General features: G+C 40.9%; 1 protein-coding gene across 5 annotated transcripts in view; it reads left to right on the top strand.

Moving 5' to 3' along the window:
* jarid2b (jumonji and AT-rich interaction domain containing 2b) overlaps positions 1-23,081 on the top strand; it is a 358,906-nt gene that overhangs the window by 154,762 nt on the left and 181,063 nt on the right. For 3 of the 5 annotated variants that reach the window (XM_072283626.1, XM_072283627.1, XM_072283625.1), the window contains exon 2: positions 8,162-8,312. The exons of the other annotated variants lie outside the window; for them this stretch is intronic. In XM_072283626.1, coding sequence (XP_072139727.1) covers positions 8,162-8,312 — 151 coding nt within the window. The remainder of the gene's footprint in view (positions 1-8,161; positions 8,313-23,081) is intronic. 5 annotated transcript variants of the gene reach the window in all.

Consider the following 23,081-nt stretch of genomic DNA (forward strand, 5'->3'; position numbering starts at 1 on the left):
GAGGTTAGATGAGACCAGGCCTTTAAGTTGGGTACTGGAGGGGAAAGAAACCTCTGAATATTGCATTGCAATTAAGGCACCAATGTCTTTAAGGAGGCAGCTGAGTTTTATTAAAATTCATGCAATCAGTAAAGACAAGCCACCTGTTTTCTAGTGTGGAACATGAAAGGCAGAAACAAGACGACACACTGTATGAAGGAAATTCCCACTTAGTAAGTGCATGACAAGTTGCTCATTCTATGTCTCAGGGTAGGAGAAGCTGAGCAAGTCTTGTGTGGTTTTGTGCAACGTAGTTGTTTTGATGTCACGATCCCCTACTACACCTTTCACCACATCAGCTACACAATCATGTTCTGTTCCTGAAATCTCCCACTCTGCCTTCTGACATTTTCACAACCACTCAAGCCACAGTTCAGTTTTTTTTTCCTCTCTATTCCTAGCTTGTTTCTCCTTGTGGATTGTGCGAGGGGAAACTCCTATAATCTTATGATTGTTTGGAAATTCTAATGGTTCAGCATCAGGCGGTGTTGGGAATGTGGGTAGACTACGGTTGAAGCCACAGGGTCCGGAGCGATGGTATATCTCGGCTTGTTTTGTGTTGACGCAATGCGCCAAGTTCCCTTTTAAACTCATTGGCTTCACTGAAAAGTTTATTATATGATTGTCAAGTACATAGGGGAATGGGGAAAGAATTTATAAAATAATTGTGTTTGGGTATTAAAAGGGGCAGTATGCAAAAGTATGGAAGACCTCGTTTGACCGATAGTAGTGGAAGAATGTTGACTTGTAAATTACTAAGAAAAACACAGATGTAGGCGTGAAAGTGCTGGAGTATAACTGTTGACCACACAGCAGATACAAACTTCTCTTCCGTCCCAGGTAACACCAGGCATGCGCAAATATGAAGCCACACTGATGCATAAGTACCGATCTGAGAGCACAAACTACAGAGCACTTTCCACCAGGGAACTGTCCATTCTCCAACTGCCCTTCACCTCAGCTTAGTAAAATCCAACAACGGAAGGGTGTGGATCTGATTTGTTGACTGTCTGTTTCCCTCTGCTTGTTTAACAGTTACAATCTTTTAAAAGCAAGTTGTAAGGCATCTATTTCAATAGCAATCTTACACTATTACATCTTGTGACTTTTACCTCTGAGTTGCAGTGGTATTTTCAGAACAGAACAAGCAGGAGTAGGGCATTTGGCCTCCTGCTCTGCATTCACTTTGCCTGTGCTGATCCATCTATAAAGTCAACTTCACTTTCCCTGCCTACTCCTCCCCTGCTTATCAAAAATACATCTACGCCTGCCTTAGAAGTATTTCAAATGTTCTGTTTCCACCCACTTTTGAGGAAAAGATTTCCAAGGGGAATAACTTTTGTTTTTTTTTTGCCTACTCTGCTTTAATTGATACATTTCTTGTATTTAAACTGTGGCCCCTTGGTTCTAGATTCTTCCACATGAAGAAGCAACCCCTCTGTCAGTCCCTCTCCAGACTGCAAGGTTTGCAGTGATGCTTCAATAGTGACTGTGCCTAGGACTCCTCCAGTCAAAGCTACCGCTTTTACATCTGGAGTGACTATCAATCTACTTTGTAACTCATCCATTTTGTATCTCTGCAAGTCAAACTGCTGTTAATGAACCAAGTTGTTTATGGCGCTTTTGAAACAAAAACATTTGAAGTGTATTTATGATCTGATTGAAGATGCAATAATGAATTTACACAGCAAGCTCCCACAGTCAGCAGCAGGATGATGGTTGGCAAGGGTATCCAGTACGATAGTAATCGATGTGTCTGACCCAGAGCCAGATTGGATTTTAACATCACGTTCAGAGGACGGCACATCCCACAGCTTTGGAAGTCCTGCACCATCACCAATAGTTTTTGTATTCCAACTTTCAGAAAGGCTCGGGTGGAAAAATTCTCTAACCTGGGAGAATTTTTTTGTTGACACTGGTGATGGGAAGTTGAGAATTTGATGGAGAATAGAAGCTGAAACAACAGGAGAGACCTGCTTTGCTTCTACAGTGTTCCAAGTTTCCTCCCCATCAATGAACACATTTGGAGATGGGAGTAGTTCTTCAATGGTCTCCCACAGCCACACGAGTGAGAGCACAGAAACCAGCCCGTTGCCCGACTGAGTCGGTGCTGATCATCAAGCAACCATTTTTAAACTCTAATCTCCCCTAAGCTTTTTTATTCTCCCACACATTCCCATCAACTGCCCCCTATATCATACCATTTATCTACAAACTGGGGCTATTTAAAGTTCATCTAGCTATGGCATACATACTGTATAGCCATAACCTTGGATTATGGGAGGAAACTGCAGCACCCAAAGCAATCCCATGTGGGCACAAGGAGAATGTGCAAGTCCCACACAAACAGCAACTGAAGTCAAGGATGAACTTGGGTCACTGGAGCTGTGAGGTAGTGGCTCCAACATTGTAAACTTTGATTTTATGTAGGAACCATGACAGCAGTGCAATAACAATACAATGTAGGTTTTGTGTGAGATCATTATTGACTAGGGCAGGGATGGCCAACCTAAGGCGCATGTGCCAATAGTGGCGCATTGGATGATTAGAAGTGATGCATTGCGCCCCAGTGATGATGATTTAAAAAAAAAAGTAGCCTACTTATGCAAAAATTATTAACCAAAAACCGATTTGTAGAAAAAAAAATCTATAAACAGGAATTCAAGTAGCTTAGAGCTAGAAATGGGTTTTACTGAGCATAAATCTAAAACTTAACAATTATTTTTAGCAATTTTGTTATTTCATTCACATCATTTGGTGAATGTTACCTTCTTTCACATTAATCTGTTTTCAATTTTTAAAAAAATGTTCAATGAGTCAAACTAGAAAAGAAGGACTTTTGTTCTGCAGTTATTCCATAACTGTTTAATACACATTTGATAATTATTTGATCCAGAGCCGCCAGGCGTCTGCACCAGCGGTGTGTCGCAGGTTTTTGCCAGCCAGTTTAAATTGACACTCGTGCGCTACGGAGTTGTGCTTTGTTCGTCCTTTGTGAACATTTGCAGTTTTGTACTTTTTTGAAAATTAAGCCTTGTTTTTACATTCAGTTACCCGTCACAGTGCAAAAGAAAATGAGCAAAAGAAAAGCAGAAAGTGATAGTAAGCGTGAATTCAGTGAACAGTGGGAAAATTAGTTCTTATTTATAGCGGGACCATCAGGAAAACCGTTGTGCATTGTTTGTGTGAACATTTACAGCCATGAAATTGATTAAAAACAAAACAAGGTCGAGATTGACTGATTCAAATTTGAAGAACTCTCTGCTGTTCTCAGTAACTAATTTAACTCCAAACATTATAAGCTTAGTGAAATCAAAACAGACTCAAAAGTCTCATTAAGGTAAGTAATGTTTACCTTGTTTTTATATTAAATTAATATATCATGTAAAAGTGCTAAATATGTCTATATTAACATTCTTACAAGAATTAAATGGGGGTACAAGAGTTGTATGGCGCTTCTGAACTCGTGCGTGAAAAAATTGACGCATGGAATGTAAAAGGTTGGCCACCCCGGACTAGGGTCAACAAGCTTGCTCTTCCAAATGATGCCAGCAATACTTTATGCCCACCTAGACAGTACAGCTATAAATATTGAACTTCTTTGGAAGCCATTTTAAATGTATTAGCAACAAATGTCATCAAATCCAATGCTGGAGCATTATATCCTGAATGTAACCAAATGCATTGTCTTGTGCTGGAGCATCAAGTGCGGCTCGGTCAAAATAACAGGTATCCTGGTCTCAAAATTCATCTCAAAATCTGTTGGGTCTGTCAATATCCAGAGCAGTTGAGGCAGCTGATCATGGCATCCAAGGAGGAGTTGCTTTGTTGTACTTTGTGGACTAATGTACAATCTCTAGATTGTTCTTGCCTTTGTTGAAAATTATTCAGTGTTTCATGTGTGGTCTTCAGGGTTATAAGTTCAAACAAGCAAAATAGCTTTTTTTTACATAGAGTAACAGCACCTACCACCCTTCAGACAATGTGTAATAGTTGTACACTTTGTTTTGGTTTGAGCCTTTTTGTCAAACATGGTAGAACTCATTAAGTAACTGTCGTCTTGTGCATTGTAAAGATGCTGATTTTAAATGGAAAGTTTTTGACTGCTGTCAAGTGTAGTCAAGCTTTATTGCTTCTTGACTAGAATGTGCTGTGTTTTTATAAATCTTTTATTTAAAAAAGAACATCTGTGTCTTTTTATGAGTACACTTCCTGCTGTTGCACTTACCCTTGTGTCCTGAGCCAGCTTTAGTTCCACTCAGCTGGAATTTTTAAAAAGATGTCTGGGATCGCCCAAGATTATCAAGGCAAAAGTCTATATGATAACCCAAGTTGCTACGAGGCAATGACTGTTTTGAAATGGTTGCTGAGTAGCAAGGATGCTGATTTGGAATGGGGAGACAAGAACATTTTTGACTGGTGGTGCTGCATCTGTAGAAATGCTGATTCAAGCAACCCAAGTTTTGCTAATGCATTGACAGTGGGTGTGCACTGTATAGCCTTCCCACTTGGCAGCTGTACAGCATGTGAGGAATTCAAGGGCAAGAAACCATAACTAATGACTGTAAAGCCCATGTGACCACAGCATAAGCAGTGCGTTATCGCTGGAGTGCAGAAGTGTTTGGCAGAGTCCACTGTTGATGTTGATGTGCCTTTGTTTTTTAATGTTCCATGCAAAGTTTTGGCTGGGGATAACTGCACAATCCTCATCGACACAAATATTTATTTTGATCAGGTAGTCTCAAAAGCTGTGCTGTGATTAAGTGCCAGAATACAGATATTACCCACTGACATTCCTTTTTTAAATTGCATCCCACTCAGGATTTATAAAACCAAGTTGATGTGCCAACTTACTGTTTCACTTTGCGACTATATTAGATTCATTAGTTATATTCTCCTGGTCTCCTGATCTCTTGCCTCTTCATCCAGTACTACAAACTCTCATGGTTTGGTGCACTTTTCCTCACTTTGCATGAATGTTTGGTGCTGCTAGAAGGGGAAATCACATCAAAAGTTACCTCTTATATCTTTCAGTTTCTTTACAAACTTTTCTGCTTTCTTCTGAAGCTGATTTTTGTGAAGGCAGCTCTCTATGTGACAGCGACCCTTGGTGCTTTCCCATTCTAGCTGTTCACTAGTCATTGTGTGATATAAAATTGGTCAATTACTTAAAAGGAAGTAGCGCAGACATCTCAATTCTAATGGAAGAAAGTCAGGTTTATTGTTATTTGCAGAGGTATGTGCAAATGCGACAGAAAATCTTTTTATAGCAGTATCATGGGCAGATAGCAGCATTCATTCACAAGAAAGAAAACTGTTTTATCAGTCAGGGTACCTTCAACAGTGGACCTATTGAAGTTTGTTGGAGTGTTCATTGTTCGTAAGGAAGCACCTAGGAACAAGTAATTGGAATCTCTGCTCTGTGCGGTTTCACACACCAGGCAGTGTAGAATCATTGGTTACTGGGACAGAAGTCAGTTCACAACAGCCTCTCTTTGCTCAATCTCAGTTGTTCTGTTGGCTGTTAAATATGGAATTATTAAAAATTAGCCATTTATTAACCATGTGTAGGAATTGAACAAATATGAGCCTTGTAGATTAGAGTCTGCATTCTGTGCTCCTCATCTGGGTTAGAGTGCTGTACTCACTGCCATTTGTTCATAGTGTATTGTTTACTTGTTAAATATAGCAGCGGTCCCCAACCACTGGGCCGCGGACCGGTACCGGGCCTCAAAGCAAGTGCTACCGGGCCGTGAGGAAACGATATGATTTGGCGATAGGAGTCAGCTGCACCTTTCCTCATTCCTGGACTTATTTCCTGGCATAATTTACATATTACTATTTAATTATTTATGGTTTTATTACTATTTAATTATTTATGGTGCAACTGTAATGAAAACCAATTTCCCCCTGGATCAATAAAGTATGACTATGACATTCACTGTCACGCCCACTGTTGAGCTTGAATGCATGCAAGGTCATTACCCGAGCATCATCCATGTCCACGCAGGAAGGAGATCAACTCCTCGAGCTTGCAAATGACAGCGGGCTGAAAAGTATGTTTGACATAACATCTCTGCCAGCATTCTGGATCAAAGTCAAGGCTAAATATCCTGAGATAGCCACGAAAGCACTGAAAACATTGCTTCCATTTCCAACATATCTCTGCAATGAATGCAACGAAAACTAAATTGCGGAATAGACTGGACGTAAGGACCCCCTTCAAGTTTCAAAACTTGAAATGGTGATGGGTCTCCCATCACCCCTCGATAGGACCGTCTTGTTGCAGGGAAACAAGCCCAGGGCTCCCACTGATTCAGCGATATTGCTGTGTTGCAATGATTTTATATGTTCATACGGGGAAAATATGTGCTGTGTGTTTAATATTCAAACGTTACTTAAAATGTTACGATGCTATTGACTGACTTATATAACCATATAACTATTACAGCACGGAAACAGGCCATCTCGGCCCTTCTAGTCCGTGCCAAACACTACTCTCACCTAGTCCCACCAACCTGAATTCAGCCCATAACCCTCCATTCCTTTCCTGTCTATATACCTATCCAATTTTTCTTTAAATGATAATATCGAACCTGCCTCTACCACTTCTACTGGAAGTTCATTCAACACTTACTTCAGGCTCTCCTGGTAATTGACTTATCGCTATATTCATGCCAGGAAAATATGCGCTGTGTGTTTAATATTAAATTCGTTAGATAAACCCTTTTAGAAACGAAATGGAGTGTATTAGCCACTTACCACCTATATTGCGTTTGTGATTAACACCCCCACCCCAGAAAAGAATCGTTAAAAACGATCTGTAGAAAAAAATCGACACGTACAGACATGCGCAAATTACGCATGCGCACTGGTGCCCGTGCAAGGCTTCATGGTCATTGTAGTCTTTCTCGGGGTAAACCCAATGTATTGGACTGCTACTCTTGTTTGTTGGCAACCCTACCACCAACCCCCCACCCCCGGTCGGCCGGTCGGCAAGAATATTGTCAATATGAAACCGGTCCGCAGTGCGATAAAGGTTGGGGACCCCTGAAATATAGGACTGGTAAGAAGGGCTCTGCTCCAAATAATTCCATGGCTGAAGGAACTAAAATATGTTTGCAGTATTCTCTCTTTTTGAGAAATCAGGCAGCATATGAGGAGAGAAAGAGCTGATACTTCGGATTGATAACCAACCCTTCACCAAAATTGGATAATATTGGGCATTTTTGTTTTCATTTCAAGTTTGCAGCATGTGTAGTTTTTAATTTTAATCTTGCTTTTTAACTAAAAAGCTTTAATCCTGGTCAAGAATGTTGGTAGCACATATAGAGTTGCACATATTGTAGCTGCATTTCATTGTTGACTTTGCGTGAATTAATTTTTATTAACGGATTTAATGGATTAAAGGAACTTGAATTGAGATCTGTCTCTCTCGCTCTCTCTTTCTCTCATGCAAGCCAAAGCAATCCAGTAACTGCTGGAGTGATACAATGGGGAGCATTTGTCTTGTCTAGAATTATAAAAGGTTGCAATGAACTAATCTAAGGAATTTCAATTTGCACACTCCAGGAGTCCAAAAATGTTCTGATGACGGGAGGAGCAGCCCATTTTATCAAATCTGCAATAGAACTTATGCCGCAAACTGCTTGGTGTAATTTCACTTTACTTGTTCCACATGTCTTTGAATCTATTTCGCTAAAATTCTTTTGAGCAGGAATTAGACTCATGGATTCTGCCTTACTAATGATTTATTGCAGAGAATTTAATTTGCTAACCATTTACTGTTTATAAAGATTATTTTGTCCACTCTCAGTTTTGTGGTTTATATTAAACGTGCATCATCAGTTGGCAACTGGTGAAAATAGTGATCACTCTGCTGCATGTACTCCACTGTATTTGAAGATCTTTATGCACTCATCTACCATCATTGTAGAGAAACACAGTCTCTGCACTTTAGTACACTTGTAATCCTTCATTTCCCAGTGACATATTAGAAAATACTTTAGATGTGTGTCTGCACTTCTTGACCACAAGATTTGAAAGACAAATTGATTTGAGCAGTGTGCAGCTGTAAAATATTAACATTGAAACCAGTTCTGTGTTGACCTTGTGTTTGTAGGACTACGATGATGGAATACCGTGGTCAGAAGAGAGAGTTGTCCGAAAGGTCCTCTATTTGTCGTTGAAGGAATTCAAAAACTCGCAGAAGCGACAATATGGTGACCTCACTGGGAGCAGCAATGCGAAAGCACACGGGAAAGATTTGACTGGTAGGTCACTAGTGATTGGTGGGTTAAGTTGCTCTCAGTTCTGCAGTTGCAATGAAATAGCAATAAAATTCCTTGAGTTCTATGCAGCTATGCAAATGGATTTTGATTTGGGTGAACCAGATTTGACAATTTGTGTGTAACCGCACTAAGACTGGTTTAAAAAGTGGCCTTTTGCAGATTTTTTACATAATTCCTGAGATAGAGTAGCTTATGAATACGATTTTCTGAATTCCATGGTTCATTAAAAATGGAGCTGGAATTGCTTACCCTCTACAACACGGGCCATGGGCTCCAGTGGGTAATCCCATTAATCCCTTTCTCCGTGTGGCTCTGCAACTTGGTCTTACACACATGCCTATCAGCTGCCCTTTGATGCTTTTGCCACTTGCCTATGCTGAGGGGTAATTTACCACAGCCATTTAACCTAGCAGAACATGTTTAGAATCATAGAAGGTGCTCTCAAAAGAAGCGCATGTATTCTCCATGAGAATGTTTAAATTGTGCTCAGACAGCATCCTAGGTCAGGATTGAACCCAGGACTTTGGGAGTCCTAATTCAAGTGTACTATGCAGCCCTTCTGTTTTGAATTAGATGGGTTTCATTCATCTCCGATAAATCAGCCTCAGATAGTATACCCTTTTGTATTCCAAATCTGGGATTGTACTGGTAATGAGTTCTGGTGTAGGGTGTGAAAACAAGAATGATTGTTGTCGAATTGGCAGACTTCTGCCATTCCAAAACATTTGGATAGGGTTTCGTATCTAAAATGGAAATAATAGAAGCGTTGTGAGTCATTATATCTTTCTCACTTCCCTTCTGATTCTTCCCAACCTCTCCAATTTCCCCAAGAAAATCTGCAGCATCAGACTTTCCCGGCTCAAATGCTTTGGTAGCTTGATGCTGCTCTTCAGTGACATTTCTTCTCTTTTATGTTGCTAACTGTACCAATGTATATATGTAAATAAGTTTAATTGGATAGCAATTCTCTATAAAGTTCAAGTATCTAGGTTACTAAATGAAGGTTCGTTGTCAACACAAAAATGCATTTAGTTGGGAAGGAAGTCTTCAGTTTTTCTATATCAGCTACATCTTTGCCCGTTGAGTGGAACCTGGTTAAAATAATTGATTAAAGCAAAATAAAGCAAGAGGTATGATAAGAGGTGGTGGTTTGGGTTTTCCTGTGGACAATGCACCTACAAAATTATTTTATGTATTTAGTTCATAGGAAATTTTGGAACTTAGAGGTTTTGGATTATATTTCTACAAAATCTATGAAACATTTGATGTATTTCTGTAATTTGCCTTGCAATCTGAACTGGGTATTTGTGGCTTCGATGACTTGTACTTCCATTTCTTCAAAAGGAGCTTTCGCTCAGTTTACTTTTTGCAGAGAAGTACCACAGATGCTGGAAATCTGCAATAAAAAAGTTGGAAGTATTCGGCAGAGCAAACAATAGCTGTGACAAAAGAAACATGGTCATCCCTTTTATCTCATTACTCTTTGAGAATTAATCTATGGAGTTATTTCATTATGGCGGCCATGGTGGTTATGATTGGAATTGCATTAGGTCATCATATTTTTACATAATATTGCCAAGGTTAATAATGTGCTAAACCTTACCATGTTAATGGGTCATGGTAACTGCTTAATAGATTTAATACTCCACTGATATTATTGACCTCCTTTGTTTTGAAAACTTGCTGCAGGAAGATGTTGTAAAGATATTTCCCTTCAATGATCCTTTTTATGTTTGCTGTGATACCTTGTCTGAGAATGTTTGTCTTGCTGCTGACTGCTTCCAGCATTTTTTGTTTTGGTCCTTGTTTCCAAGATTTGCAGTATTTTTCTTTTGGATTAATGATTTGAGATTGGTAACACTTACAAGTACTGACTCCACCCAAATCTGACACACAAAAATATTTGGTATGTAACTAAAGAAGAATTTATACAATACTGCAGGACATTTTGGAAAATTACAAAAGGAATTTACTGTGGTTGGTGAAAGTTTAAAATAAAAAGCACAGGTCAGATGTGGAGTGCAAAATAAAGTTCATGGCCATGAATTTTCGTGTGTGAATGTGATCTGATGCACTTTAAAAGCAATACAAACAAATCAAAGAATTCAGTTGTGTTTGGATTGCAAAACAACACAAGCCAGCAACTTCACTGGAACTGCTTTTGACATACTAGATTTTGTCCAGAGGGAATAGAATCAAAAAGTTGCAATGGTTTCTTCAACTTCCATTAGATTTAGGTAATTATTTCCTGTCATGTATAGCTATGATGTTTCACACCATAAAAGTGGATGTAAACAATGAAGTGGGGGGGGGGGATTCTTTTATAAGTCAACAGGACTTAATAGATTGTACGACTGGACAAAGTTATGTTCTTCGGAAGACTCTGAGATGATCTGAAAGGACTTACCAATTATGAATGGGTTGGACAAGATGGAGAGGAGGCTTACATGTGTGAAGAAAACCTAAAACATGGTGACTTATCAATTCAAATCCTGAAGCAAGGCACTCCAAAGGGAAACTTGGATTATTGTGTTGGAGAAGGCTGAGATGTGGCAGCTGTAATGGGAGAATGCCAATGGCAGTATGGCTCAGTGACTTTTCCAAGCTAAATTGAAGTCTTGGGAAAATTCACTTGACTTCAGTGCTTTTGTTTCTGCTTTAGGTAGGGCGCTATCTAACTTGAATGCAAACTCAATAGACTTGTGGATTTTTACTGATTTGAATTGACTGGTTTATTGTCATATACACCAGCGTGCAATTGAATTCCTCATGTGAAAGTCAAAGAATAAACAGCAATCATGTTAGTTATAAATACAACAATAAGTGCAATCTACAATGGTGCAGAAGGAAATGCGAAATGAAAATGTATAATTTCCTCAATCCTGCACTTCCTGACATGGATTTAAGTATATAGTTCCACTGTTTCCAAGTGACATCATTTTGATTATGTAAGGTGGAGTATTTCTAATTCTTTTGGTATGATCTTGGCATTTGGAGGCTGAAGCGGAGAGAAGCCAAGTCCAATTACTTGCAGTCCCCTTGCTGCCTCTTCTGCTCTATGGACCTATGTGATGACTGGTTGCTCTTGTGTCCAAAGGGTATTGACATCCTGCACCATTATACTGTTGCGGTTGAGTGATGGCAAGAGATAAACTTCAAAACTGCATTCGGCCTTCGTTTTCAGTATCTTTGTCTGATAGCAAAGGCTGACATTGGCTTCCAGAGATAGCTGGTATACTTGCATGAACAAATTTGAAGGGAATGTTCATCTATACGTGACTTTCTCCCTGGGTTATAGCACAACAGAATTGTTTTCCTTCGCAGAACTGAAACTGTAATTATTGTACTACTTTGAGTGTTTCAGTCATTTATCATCTGCAGATGCGTTTGGGGGAAAGGATCAGCAGTGTGTGGACATGTTGAACAATTCAGATTTTAAAAGAAAAATCAGCAGTCATATATCTAGCCATACAGCAGAACACAAATAGTATTTGTCTTTGCCTATGCAGTTGCCCCCTCTCTTATACTTGTTTGCTTCTTTAATTGAGATGCAATGCGGAGTAGGGCCTTCGCCCTTCGTTCCGCACCATGCAAATTGTTCTTCTGCTCTGCCCTCCCATTCCCTCCTACCCCACCATCTTCCTCCTACACCCCTCCTCTGACTCAATGGCACACTAAAAATTTGGTGTAACCTGGCATCCTGTGTGCATCAGTATGGTGTAAATCATTCCACCAAACTTTTAAAGGCACCTTATTTCTTCAGAATAAAAACTCCACTTTAAAGTCTTTACATTGTTTACTCTGGAGCACCAGAGACTGAGAACCTCTCCAGACCTCGCAGAAGTTTGTAAAATGAAGAGGCATAAATTTATGTACTAAAGTACATTTATTATCACAGACTGTATAAATTATGCAACCTTGAGATTCGTCTGCTCTCAGGCACCCTCAAAACAAGAAACCTGAAAGAACCCAACTAACCCCAATGCTCAGAGAAAGAGGAAAAAAAAACCACAAATTACACAAAACAATAGAAGTGAGCAATAGCATTCCGAAGCAAATTGAGCCCCTTGATCCGAATCCCCGGAGTAGGCCCAAACCTCGGTCTCAGTTCATCATATCAGTGGGGCAAATCACTGCGAAGCACAGCTTCTGGGGCCATCTTACAGCCTCGGTGTCACTAAGAGATGGAGTGAACATCGCAGGGGAGCCAGCAAAATCGACCCACTTGCGAGTATCTTTTTCCCAGGATCAAAATGTCTCGTACACACAGACAATAAAGGGTGTGGATTTAAGGTGAGAGAGAATAAATTCAAAGGAGACGTGTGCTGCAGGGCCCCCCCCCCCCCAACTCCATACGGAATGGTAGGTATCTGGAATGCTTGGGGTAGTGGTGGAGGAATTTAAGAGGCTCTTGGATAGGCAGATTAATTTACAGGGATTGAAGGGATATGTTACGTGTGCAGGCAGAAGGGATTAGGTGACATTATCTTAATTAATTCAGCCAACAAAATTGTCACAGGGTCTGTTCCTGTACTGTACCGTTCTGTTATTTAAACTGGACTCTATGCCCGTTTTGTGGAGCTGTAATGTTGTATTTACTTTTTACTCTGAATTTCTATTTGTGGAGACTGAATACTGAGGCCAATTGGCAAAAGAGTCTAAAATGAGCTATTGATACCAGCAATTTGGCCCCAAGCCCAGTTGATGATCTGAGTTGTGGTCCAGTTAGGCATCCCTCATTGTAAACCCTGGAGTTCACGTTTAGCTTGGATTAAAGATTAGCCATGAATCTGAAAGTATAAAGGAGATAAAAGTGCCCTTGATTCATCCTTTAGGAGCTGGTAGATCTGTGTATATTCAGCTGTTACGTTGCTATGTTGGGTACGTCACAGAACAAAGCCAAATCCATTTGGTTAATAGAGTGTAATCTCTTCTGTGCCAAGAAACTGAGGTACAGTTGTATTTTTTAATCATAAACTCTCTTCGTTCACAATCTTGTACGCATTTAATCCTAGTAACACACAAAAAGCTGGAGGAACTCAGCAGGCCAGGTAGCACGTTGAGTACAGTTGACGTTTTGGGGGTAAGACCCTTCATTAGGACTGGGGAAAAAAGATAAGTCAGAGTAAGAAGGTGGGAGGAAGGATCACAAGAACTAAAGAGCTGGGAGGTTGATGCTGAAAGATTGATTGTTGATAAAGAGATACTGGGCTGGAGAAGGGAGAATCTGATAGGAGAGGACAGAAGGCCATGGAAGAAAGAAAAGAGGGAGGAGCTGCAGAGGGAGGTGATGGGCAAGTAAGGAGATGAGGTGAGAGGGAGAAATGGGAATGGTGAAGTTGGGGGCGGGGGGGAGAACCATTACCAGAAGTTCGAGAAATCAAAGTTTACGCCATCAGATTGGAGGCTACCCAGGTGGAATATAAGGTGCTACTCTTCCAACTGACAGTAGAGGAGGCCATGGACTGATAGGTTGGAATGGGAAGTGGAATGGAAATGATTGGCCACTGGAAGATCCTACTTTTCCTGGCAAGTCCTGTTCTTGATGCTATGAGCCACTCGGAGAAGAGGACAGTCAAGTGCACATATCAACTGAAATAGAATGGAGTTACATAGGTTTCGTGATTGTGTGCATCGGGGGGGAGGGAGTCAGTTTACCTACGTGCTTGGGGGTGGGGGTGGAGGGCAGATATTGTCACAGCCTAGGGGGTGAGGATGGAACTGGAAGAAATGTGTTGGTGCTTTAAAAACAAAATTCATTGTTTTCCTCAGCTGTCGAGGTAATATTTTCAGCAAAGATGGTAGTTTCATGTACTTCAAATGATTTCTATGACTGTCCAATCTTAGTGGGAGAAGAGGTTATATCTTGATACATTATTTATTCTTTGATTGAGATACAGTGCAGAGTCGGCCTTAGTAACCTCTGATTTAACCCAAACCTAATTATGGGACAGTTTGCAATGATCAGTTGACCTACCAAATGGCATGTCTTTGGAATGTGGGAGGAAACCCACATGGTCACAGGGAGAACATACAAACTCCTTAAAGATAACTGTGATCAAAGCATTCTCATCGGAGTAGTTGAACTGGTAATGACTAACACCACCAGGCTGAGATTCTTGTATCATGAAAATTTTGAGTCCCTTAAACTAGCATGGTTTTATGCCTTTTGTTAGCGGAATGAATGGGTATTCACTCCTCGTCATCTGGTTAACTTGTCCATTTTGGATTTCGTTATGTCGGGAGAAATGGGAGTCCAGTAGATGAGTTTTTTTAAAACCTCATGGGAGAATTTGATGCCCGTTTGCAGAATAATTCTTGTTGTGACTAAGTTGAGCCTTAGTGGCATTAACCTATTTGTAGAACCAAATGAATAAACTTGCAGATTAGAAAGGAATAAATGTGAATAAAATTTGAAGTTATTTGGATTCATTTCAATATTATTTCATAATCATCCATGTATTTGATTTTTATTGTTTTATAACCTTTTCATGTAAGTCTGTAATTTGAAGAACAAGATTGTTTTGTGTATTAAATCCAGTTAATAGTTTAACATGTAAGCATCAGAAGATTATTATTTTCTAGTGGATTGCTCTTGATGTGATTTATCGCTTGTTACATGTCTTCTCACCTCCCGTGGTGCTGGAATCTCAGCTGTATCTTATTCCATTATGCCTCGGACTTGCATGCTGAATGAGTTTTGGCAGCTCTTGGTCGGGCATCAGAGAGGGTCTTTCAGTTTGGTGCCCCCGCAGAAAATTATGAAGGCTGACATCTTGCAATTGGGTCCGCACAGCTTTTTCATTTGAACTAGACATGGTAGTGATAATCTGAAGATGGGTTTTGTATCTCTCCCCTAATGTGGAGGTAGTCTTTCAATAAACTTTCCTAGTGCAATATTTGTGAGTGTCCATACTTTTGTTGTTACCTTGTGCGAGAAGCATCTGCTACTCCACAGTGATTGACTGACTTGTATACGAAGGTCGATGAAGTGGTATTCTCACTGTAGGGATCCTGGGGGGAGTTCTTGACAGGGTGGAGAGGATATTTCCTTTTGTGTCAGAACCTGCAGCTGGGAGTCATTGTTTAAAAATAAGGGGCCGCCCTTGGAAGGCTGTGAGTCTTTGGAGCTCCAATCTTTAAAAGGGCAGTGGACAGAGCCTTGGAAAAGTTTTAAGGCAGAATTAGACTTCATAAGCAAGAGAGAGGAAAAGTTACCATGTGTAGAAAGAATCTGCTGTTACAGATACAATCAGGTCAGTAATGATCTAATTATAACAAAGCAGGCCAAGAGTGAGATTAGTCGTGATCTTAAATACTGGAGCAGATGAAGAGACCAACTGGCCCACTACACCTAATTCATATGTTTGCTTCATTTTTCCCTTTGGCTGTGGAAAAGACATAAACCCCTTTATTCATTTAAGAAGCTGTCACTGTTAATGGCCACTGTTTTGTAAGTTTTCAATGTAACAACACTACCTACTGGCTGAGGCTCCACAATGAAAAGTCACCCGTTTGCCACCCTCATGGGAGGTAAAAAATCCTCTTGGGTGATGAGGTTGAAATATGCTGAGCCTCATGTGGGTGATTTGGTGAGAACACCCAACTGCTGGAAAATAAAAGATTCATTCACTATCATGAGCCCCTTTCACTTTGAGCTTCCTGGGAGCTCTTGAAAACTGCACACTGCAGGAGAAGGTCACTTGGCCATGGTGCCTATGCCAGCTGCATGTCCTGCCCACTCTTGTTCTTGCATTTGTTCACTTGTTCTCGAGATTCTTGTTGTATTACTGGGTTTCTTTCTGCGTACTATAATTGTAGATTTATACTTGGGCCTCAGTGCAAATAAATGTAAGCGTAGTACATCTTGCTGATGCTACAGTATATCAATCTGCCATTAACCCTCTCCTTGCCTAAAATCACCTATTGCCTAGCAGCTCCTGCCTTGCCTCCATCTCCCATTTACATCCTCAGGCCTGACGCAGGGTCTCAACATGAAAAACTGTCCCTTTGCCCCTCACAGATGTTGCCTGACCTGCTGAGTTACTCTAGCATTTTATTATTTATTCATTTGTAATTTAACCCCTGGAGACCTGGAGATCTGCAGGCTAGGTTCCCAGAATTCCTTACTGGTTTGCTGTAGGTGCTGCTGAGCTGTGTGTGCTCAAGTTTTCCGTTCTGTAAAAACTAATTTCCTTTGTTTTAATTAATTTGACCACTGCAGGTTTTTTTTGACCCATGCCTTTTGGCATACGGGCTATGTCGGATACTTTGACCTGTCATTTGAAGCTATTGAAATCCTCTGTCCCAGTCTATGTTACTGAGCGCACTACATTATCCGCAGTTTTAGTTGCATGGTTTACAGTTGTGATGTCCAAATCATTAATAATGTAACGAATAGTTTGAAGCCCTGCAGCGATCATGTTGAGATACCCGCAGATGCTTTCCAATTTGAATAAATACACATTTTCCCCTACCTGAATTGGAGCCAACCAGGGCAATTTCCTTACACATCTGCAAGATTTTAAGTGAAGCCTTGAAAATTCCTGAATTGAGAAAAGTTTGGGAGATTACGGGTAAAATAAAATAATTTATTTATTGAGATATAGTGCGGAGTAGACCTTTCCGGCCCTTTGAGCTGCACCGTCCAGCAATTCCCCAATTTTAATCTTAGACTAATCACTGGACAATTTACAATGACAAACTAACACACCAGCTTTGGACTGTGGAAGGAAACCTGTGCAGTCACAGGGAGAGCGTACAAACTCCTCACAGACACGGGGAGAGCATACAAACTCCTCACAGACACGGGGAGAGAGTACAAACTCCTCACAGACACGGGAAGAGCGTACAAACCCCTCACAGACACGGGAAGAGTGTACAAACCCCTCACAGACACGGGGAGAGCGTACAAACTCCTCACAGACACGGGGAGAGCGTACAAACTCTTTACAGACAGCAGTGAGAATTGAACCTAGATCGCCTGTGCTGTAAACCATTGTGCTAACCACTATGCTACTAGTTTACTGTGCTGCCCCTCTACCTGTAATTTTGCACCACCTTTTAAAATCTAGGACTGGAAGCAATTTGATTCTGGGGATTTAATTCTGAGAAATTAGATTTATTTTGAATCTTAATTAAATGAATCATTAGGTGCTGGAAATATCTAGCACATCAGACTCCCCCCCCCCCCCCCCCCATGAATAGTAGTACTTGAATATCAGTAAAACTTGATTTTTCACGTCATTATGATGTAGGTGCTAATGATTCAATTGGTTGTGCACAGAAAGGTAGGTTGCGGGGTTAAAAATGGAACTAACTGCAAGCATTTGCTTTCTGTCAGGTGAAATTAGGCTTCATCTGCCTCAATAAAAGCGGACTTTGGATAGAAGAGGACTTTGGGCAGTAATACTTTGCTGGGCTTTATTTATCCGTCCATTATTAAAACCAGTCGGGCCATGTGAATGTCAGAGGATGGTACTGGAGACCTGGTTCTCGTTATTAAAACCAGTCGGGCCATGTGACTTGTCAGGGGGTGATACCAGAGACCTGGTTCTCGTTATTAAAACCAATTGGACAGTGTGAATGTCAGAGGGTGGTACTGGAGACCGGGTTCTCATTATTAAAACCAATCGGAAAGTGTGAAAGTCAAAGGGTGGTACCGGAGACCTGGGTGGCCTGCAGATAACGAACACTGAGCTGAACTGGATATGTCTGGACTCTTGATTTTGTTTTATATTCTGTGGTTTTTGCTCTTTTTGTTTGTTGATGCCATTTGTGCAATTTGATTTTTGCTGGTGGGGAGTGGGAGGGGGGGTAGGTGGTGATGTTTATTCTTTGAACGGGTTCCATGGTTTTCTTTCTTTGGTGGCTGCCTGCGGGAAAGACGAACCTCCTATTGTAAACTGCATACATACTTTGATAACAAATGTACTTTGAATTTGTTTTTTTCAAAAGCTTGGAGCCCAATGTTCTACTCCAGGTTATAACATAACATTCCAGAAGTAAATTAGATGAGAATTGCTTTGGAGTGTCCTGAAGTCATTAAAAGCACTATACATGTCCCAAGGTATTTGATATGCAAAAACATTTTTTTTTAAGAAAATTGGTGGTTAGGCATTACTTTACTGATCCACTTCTCAGAAAAGTGGGAAGTACACAGCAAGCTTTATTGCCCGAAATGCCATTGCACTGGGTGGCTAGTTTGGCCTTTTCCGAAAACCATGCACAAGTCATCCGCAGTGGCCGGTTTTGAATTGCTTATAGTTTCAATACTTCATATCAGCAGATTACATTGAGGGAGGCCAATCAGCCCACCAATTCTATGCCAGCTCACAACAACCCCATTAATCCCCCTTTATTACCACCTCATCTCTCAAACTCATTATTACCCCCAAATCTCCCACTGACCATCTCCACGAGAGACTCTTTATAATGGATAATCACCATGACAGAAGCATAATTGGCTGGACAGGACAGAAATAGAAGATTTCCTTCCCTGAACCAGATGGGCTTTTGTTGTTAATCTAGTTTTTATCTTCCTCATTACTTATGACTAGTATTTTTTTAAAAAGCTATCTGAATAAGAACGGAATATTAATTCTATAGTTGCCACAGTTGAACTTTGCCTTATGGACTGTTAGTTCTGGATTACTTCAGTAAGTTAAGAGCCACAGTACCCCTCTACCCACGTTGATGCATGTTACTGGTGCAGAACTTCTACTGGAAACGAGTAGAGTGGCTGGCAATATTAACAAAGACAACCCTAATGCATCTGTTTTTCTTTCTTTTGACTAAATAAAACTATGTAGTCATAACTTCAGCTGTGTGGGGGTGTCAAAGGTTGGTCATGGAAAAGAGGTTTTGTTGTCAGTCTTACATCATTGGGCGATGGGTCATAGCCACGTGTGCCTTTCTCATTCCATTTGTGGTGTCTGCTGTCTCACCAGCTTGTCTAGTGGAGGACGATGTCGAGTACAAGTAAGGCACTTTGGAAGGGGAAGTGGGCAGATGAGTCAACTAATCACTCACTAAGTGGTTTCTTGTACACAGTGGCAGAGACACTCGAGTGAATCCTCTGCCTTCCCGTCTCCAAGGAAATGAAAACGGTAACTTCCAGAAATAAATATCTGGGGAAATAATAGTTACTGAGCAATTTAATTGGTTGAATCTTAGTGTGTGTGTGCGCGCGTGTGTGTCTTTGCATCCTTGCTTCACATGTGGACTTAATAATTTGGGAATCTTTTTATGCAGATGTACCCTGTTGAGACGATCATTAATTAGACCACCGTGGTCTAATTGCACACTGTACAGAGTGTACTGGTGGGGGTGTGGGAAAGAGTCAACCCCATTTGAAGGAAGCATAGAGAATGTACAACAAAAAATTAACTGAAAAGATACCAGGTTAGAGTTGCGAAGAAAACTTGAAAGTTGGCAAGTTAATTTTGTTGGAACAGGGTGTTTATAAAGAGCCAGTAGAGGGTTTCCAGATGATTAAATATTTTATTAAATGTTTAAACGTTTTCCTTGTGCATCAGGAACACTGTGAAGGTCACATTGAATTTGCCCCTCGGGGCATGGCAAGGCAGTATGAAACTGTAGCCAGATTAGGTGTGGGTGTCAGATTTCTTCATTAAAGGGCATTTGTGAGTGAGTTGGGTTTTTACCTAAATTCTGCTGCTTTGATAGTTATTTCATAAATTGCAAGTTTTACATTTGACTGTGAGTGGACTTAAACTACTTGGGGAATTAGTTGGCAGTTGTTGATTGAGGGAGAATGTTTTTTTTCTTCTATAATTACATTACAATAACTAAGGTCTACTTTTAATGCCAAGCATTTGTCACAGGGGTCTTGAAAGGGAGGCTGGAATTGGCTTTTAAAGGGAGGTAGAGTGAATGGATGCTGATCTATCCTGAATGAGAAATCCTGATCATTCAACATGTTTTTCTGCAGTGTGAGCTGGTGTTCAGAGCGCAGGCCAGGTGTGCAGCCAGAGCTTTGGGTTTCTGATTGGAGCCCGTTTTGGAGTGCTTATGTACATTTCCTCTTCCCTGTGAATTCACTGGGTTCATTAGAAAATTAATATACTACTACATTATATATGTATCTACTCAAAAATGAATGTGATAGGGTATTAATAAGTGTAGCATCCAGTAGTTAGGAAAATCTGCTACTCCACCACTATCATACTCCTGAGAGTTCTTGAATATTGGATCTTTACTGTATTTGGAAAGGATACAGAGAAAAGGTAGGATTGGGAGTCATGCCTTGTTTGTGCATTGGAACTTGGGCTGGACTGAATTGCCTCAGCCTGAGGTGTGTGAGGGGGTGGGGGGAGAACAGGACTAGAATCACAGAGCAATAGAGCACAAATACAGGCCCTTCAGCCTAGCCCGTCCACTGTACAGTCAGCTGGTTCCAATTCCCTGCTTTTGGCCCACATCCCTCCAGGTAGGGACCCTCCATGTACCTATCTAAGTACATCGTACATGACACTACTGCACTTGCCTCAACCACTTCCTCTGGCAGCTGATTGCATACACCACCATCTGTGTGGAAAAAGTTGCTCTTGGGTCTCTCTTTAAAATCTTTTCCTTCAGTTGAAATCTACACCTCATAGTTTGGACTCCCTACACTGAGGTGAAGATTTATTGTCCTACTTATCTCTGCCTCTCATCATTTTAAGCACATGTATAAGCTCACCTCCTAATTCTTCTACGTTCCAAGGAATAACGACTAGGCCTGGCTTGTCTACTCCTGGTATCTCAGGCCTTCTTTTGAACCATTGAATACTTCTAAGGCAGAGATTCGCTCAGTTTTTACTAGAAGGGAATTGAAGGGTATGGGGGGAGGGTAGTAATGAAATGAAGGTTGGATCAGCAATTTTCTTATTGAATTGCAGAGAAGGACAGATCAGCCTACTTATGCTGCCTGTGGGTGGTATTCTTATCTAATGTCTGAAACATTGATCTCAAGTTTATTACCCAGAGTTCCCAATTTCCTGTGCAATTTTGGGTCAGCAGAAAACAGCCAGTCTGAATTCATGCTGGTACCTGAGATGCACCACCTTTGGGAAGTAAAATGGTGTGAAATGGCATAGGATGCTAAAAGCTTGGAGAGGTTTTAGGCCTTGGACACACCAACCGGGCCTTGATAATGGTTTGGAGGCTTTCTTTGTCACAGGGCCTATCTCTTAGCCTCTTAGCAGCCTGGTCAAATTGCATTCATTAAGTTGGATGTATTCTTCAGAATCAGATTCATTTATTTATTACATGTACATCAAAACATGCAGTGAAATGCAGTATTTGTGTTAACAGCCAACACAGCCTAACTATGTGCTGGGTGTAACCTGTAAGTGTCACTGCACATTCTGGCACCAACATAACATGCTCGCGATGCTCGGCAAAACAAAACACAACATAACAGGCAACAAAACTTGAACAGCCTCTGGGCCTCTAAGCTCTGACTTCCCCAGTGAATTTCAGACTCCTAGATCTAGGGCTTTGGCCATTAGGCTTCTACTTCTTTAACTAACCCCAACCCATCTACTTGACCTCTCCCTGCCTCACTCCTTTCCCTCTCCTCCAACCTCTGATTAGCTCCCAAACATCTGCTCTGTAATAGAGTACAGATCCTGAAGAACTCGACTCGATGGGTCAACCATGCTCTATAATCTGCACATTCCTTAATTCCAGGTGATTCTGAGGGAATCCTGTGCATCTGACTCCTTTAATTTACCTCTGCCTAGGAGTTTCTGAGGGTAAATCAGACATTACCACCAGGTGTGGCTTTTGCCTGGATGGCAGACTGGCAGTCAAGCAGTGTTTGGGGCTGAAGATTCTGAATGAAATCTCTGAAGATGGTGCATTGATTTGATTCTCGCTGTGTTAAAGCAGTTCTGCAATGTGCGTTTTGTGTCCCCTAACCCCAGAGTTCCACTGTTTGCTTCATATTTTTAAAAATTTTTTATTTTTATTGAAGGAATGACACGACACAATACAGAATATATAATGGATTACATTTTCCTCCATTTTGCTTTAATATCGTACCCCCAAAACAAACCTCACCCCACTTGCCCTCCATGGCAGCTAATATATTTACAAAACAACAATTCACAAATACAAGTACGGACATTTCACAACCATACCCCCACACTACTTCAAGCCGACGGCTCACACACATCTGCAACATGTCAGATGATCCAAAATACACTCATAGTTGCAATTCATCAACCACCCTGTGAGGTAAATTATAGGCGTGTTAAATGGGAGGCAACTTCCCAAGTACAATCAAATGCCCTCAACTAGTAGGTAATTCCTTAAGGCTCCCAAAATATGATAAGAAAGGTCCCCATTTCGGATAGAACTTTTTCACAGACCCCCTCAAAGTGAATTTAATCTTTTCTAATTTCAGAAAAAGCATTACATCTTCTAACCAAGCAGCAGCAGTTGGGGGAGTGGCAGATTTCCAAACCAGCAAAATTCTCCTACGGGCCAATAGAGATGTAAATGCAATGATATCCGACTGGCTTGCATTTAAACCCAAATCACCATCCGCCACACCAAATACAGCTATAAGCGGGCAAGGTCTCGGTGTCACCCCCAAAACGTCACTGATAATTTTAAAAACCTGTGCCCAATAGTCATCAAGCTGAGGGCATGACCAAAATGCATGTACTAAACCAGCCGGAGAGAAGGAACACCTGTCACAGCCAGCATCTGTCCCAGGGTATATGTCTGCAAGTCTGGCTT

This window comes from Mobula birostris, chromosome 19, assembly GCF_030028105.1.
Source record: "Mobula birostris isolate sMobBir1 chromosome 19, sMobBir1.hap1, whole genome shotgun sequence".
Lineage (NCBI taxonomy): Eukaryota > Metazoa > Chordata > Chondrichthyes > Myliobatiformes > Myliobatidae > Mobula > Mobula birostris.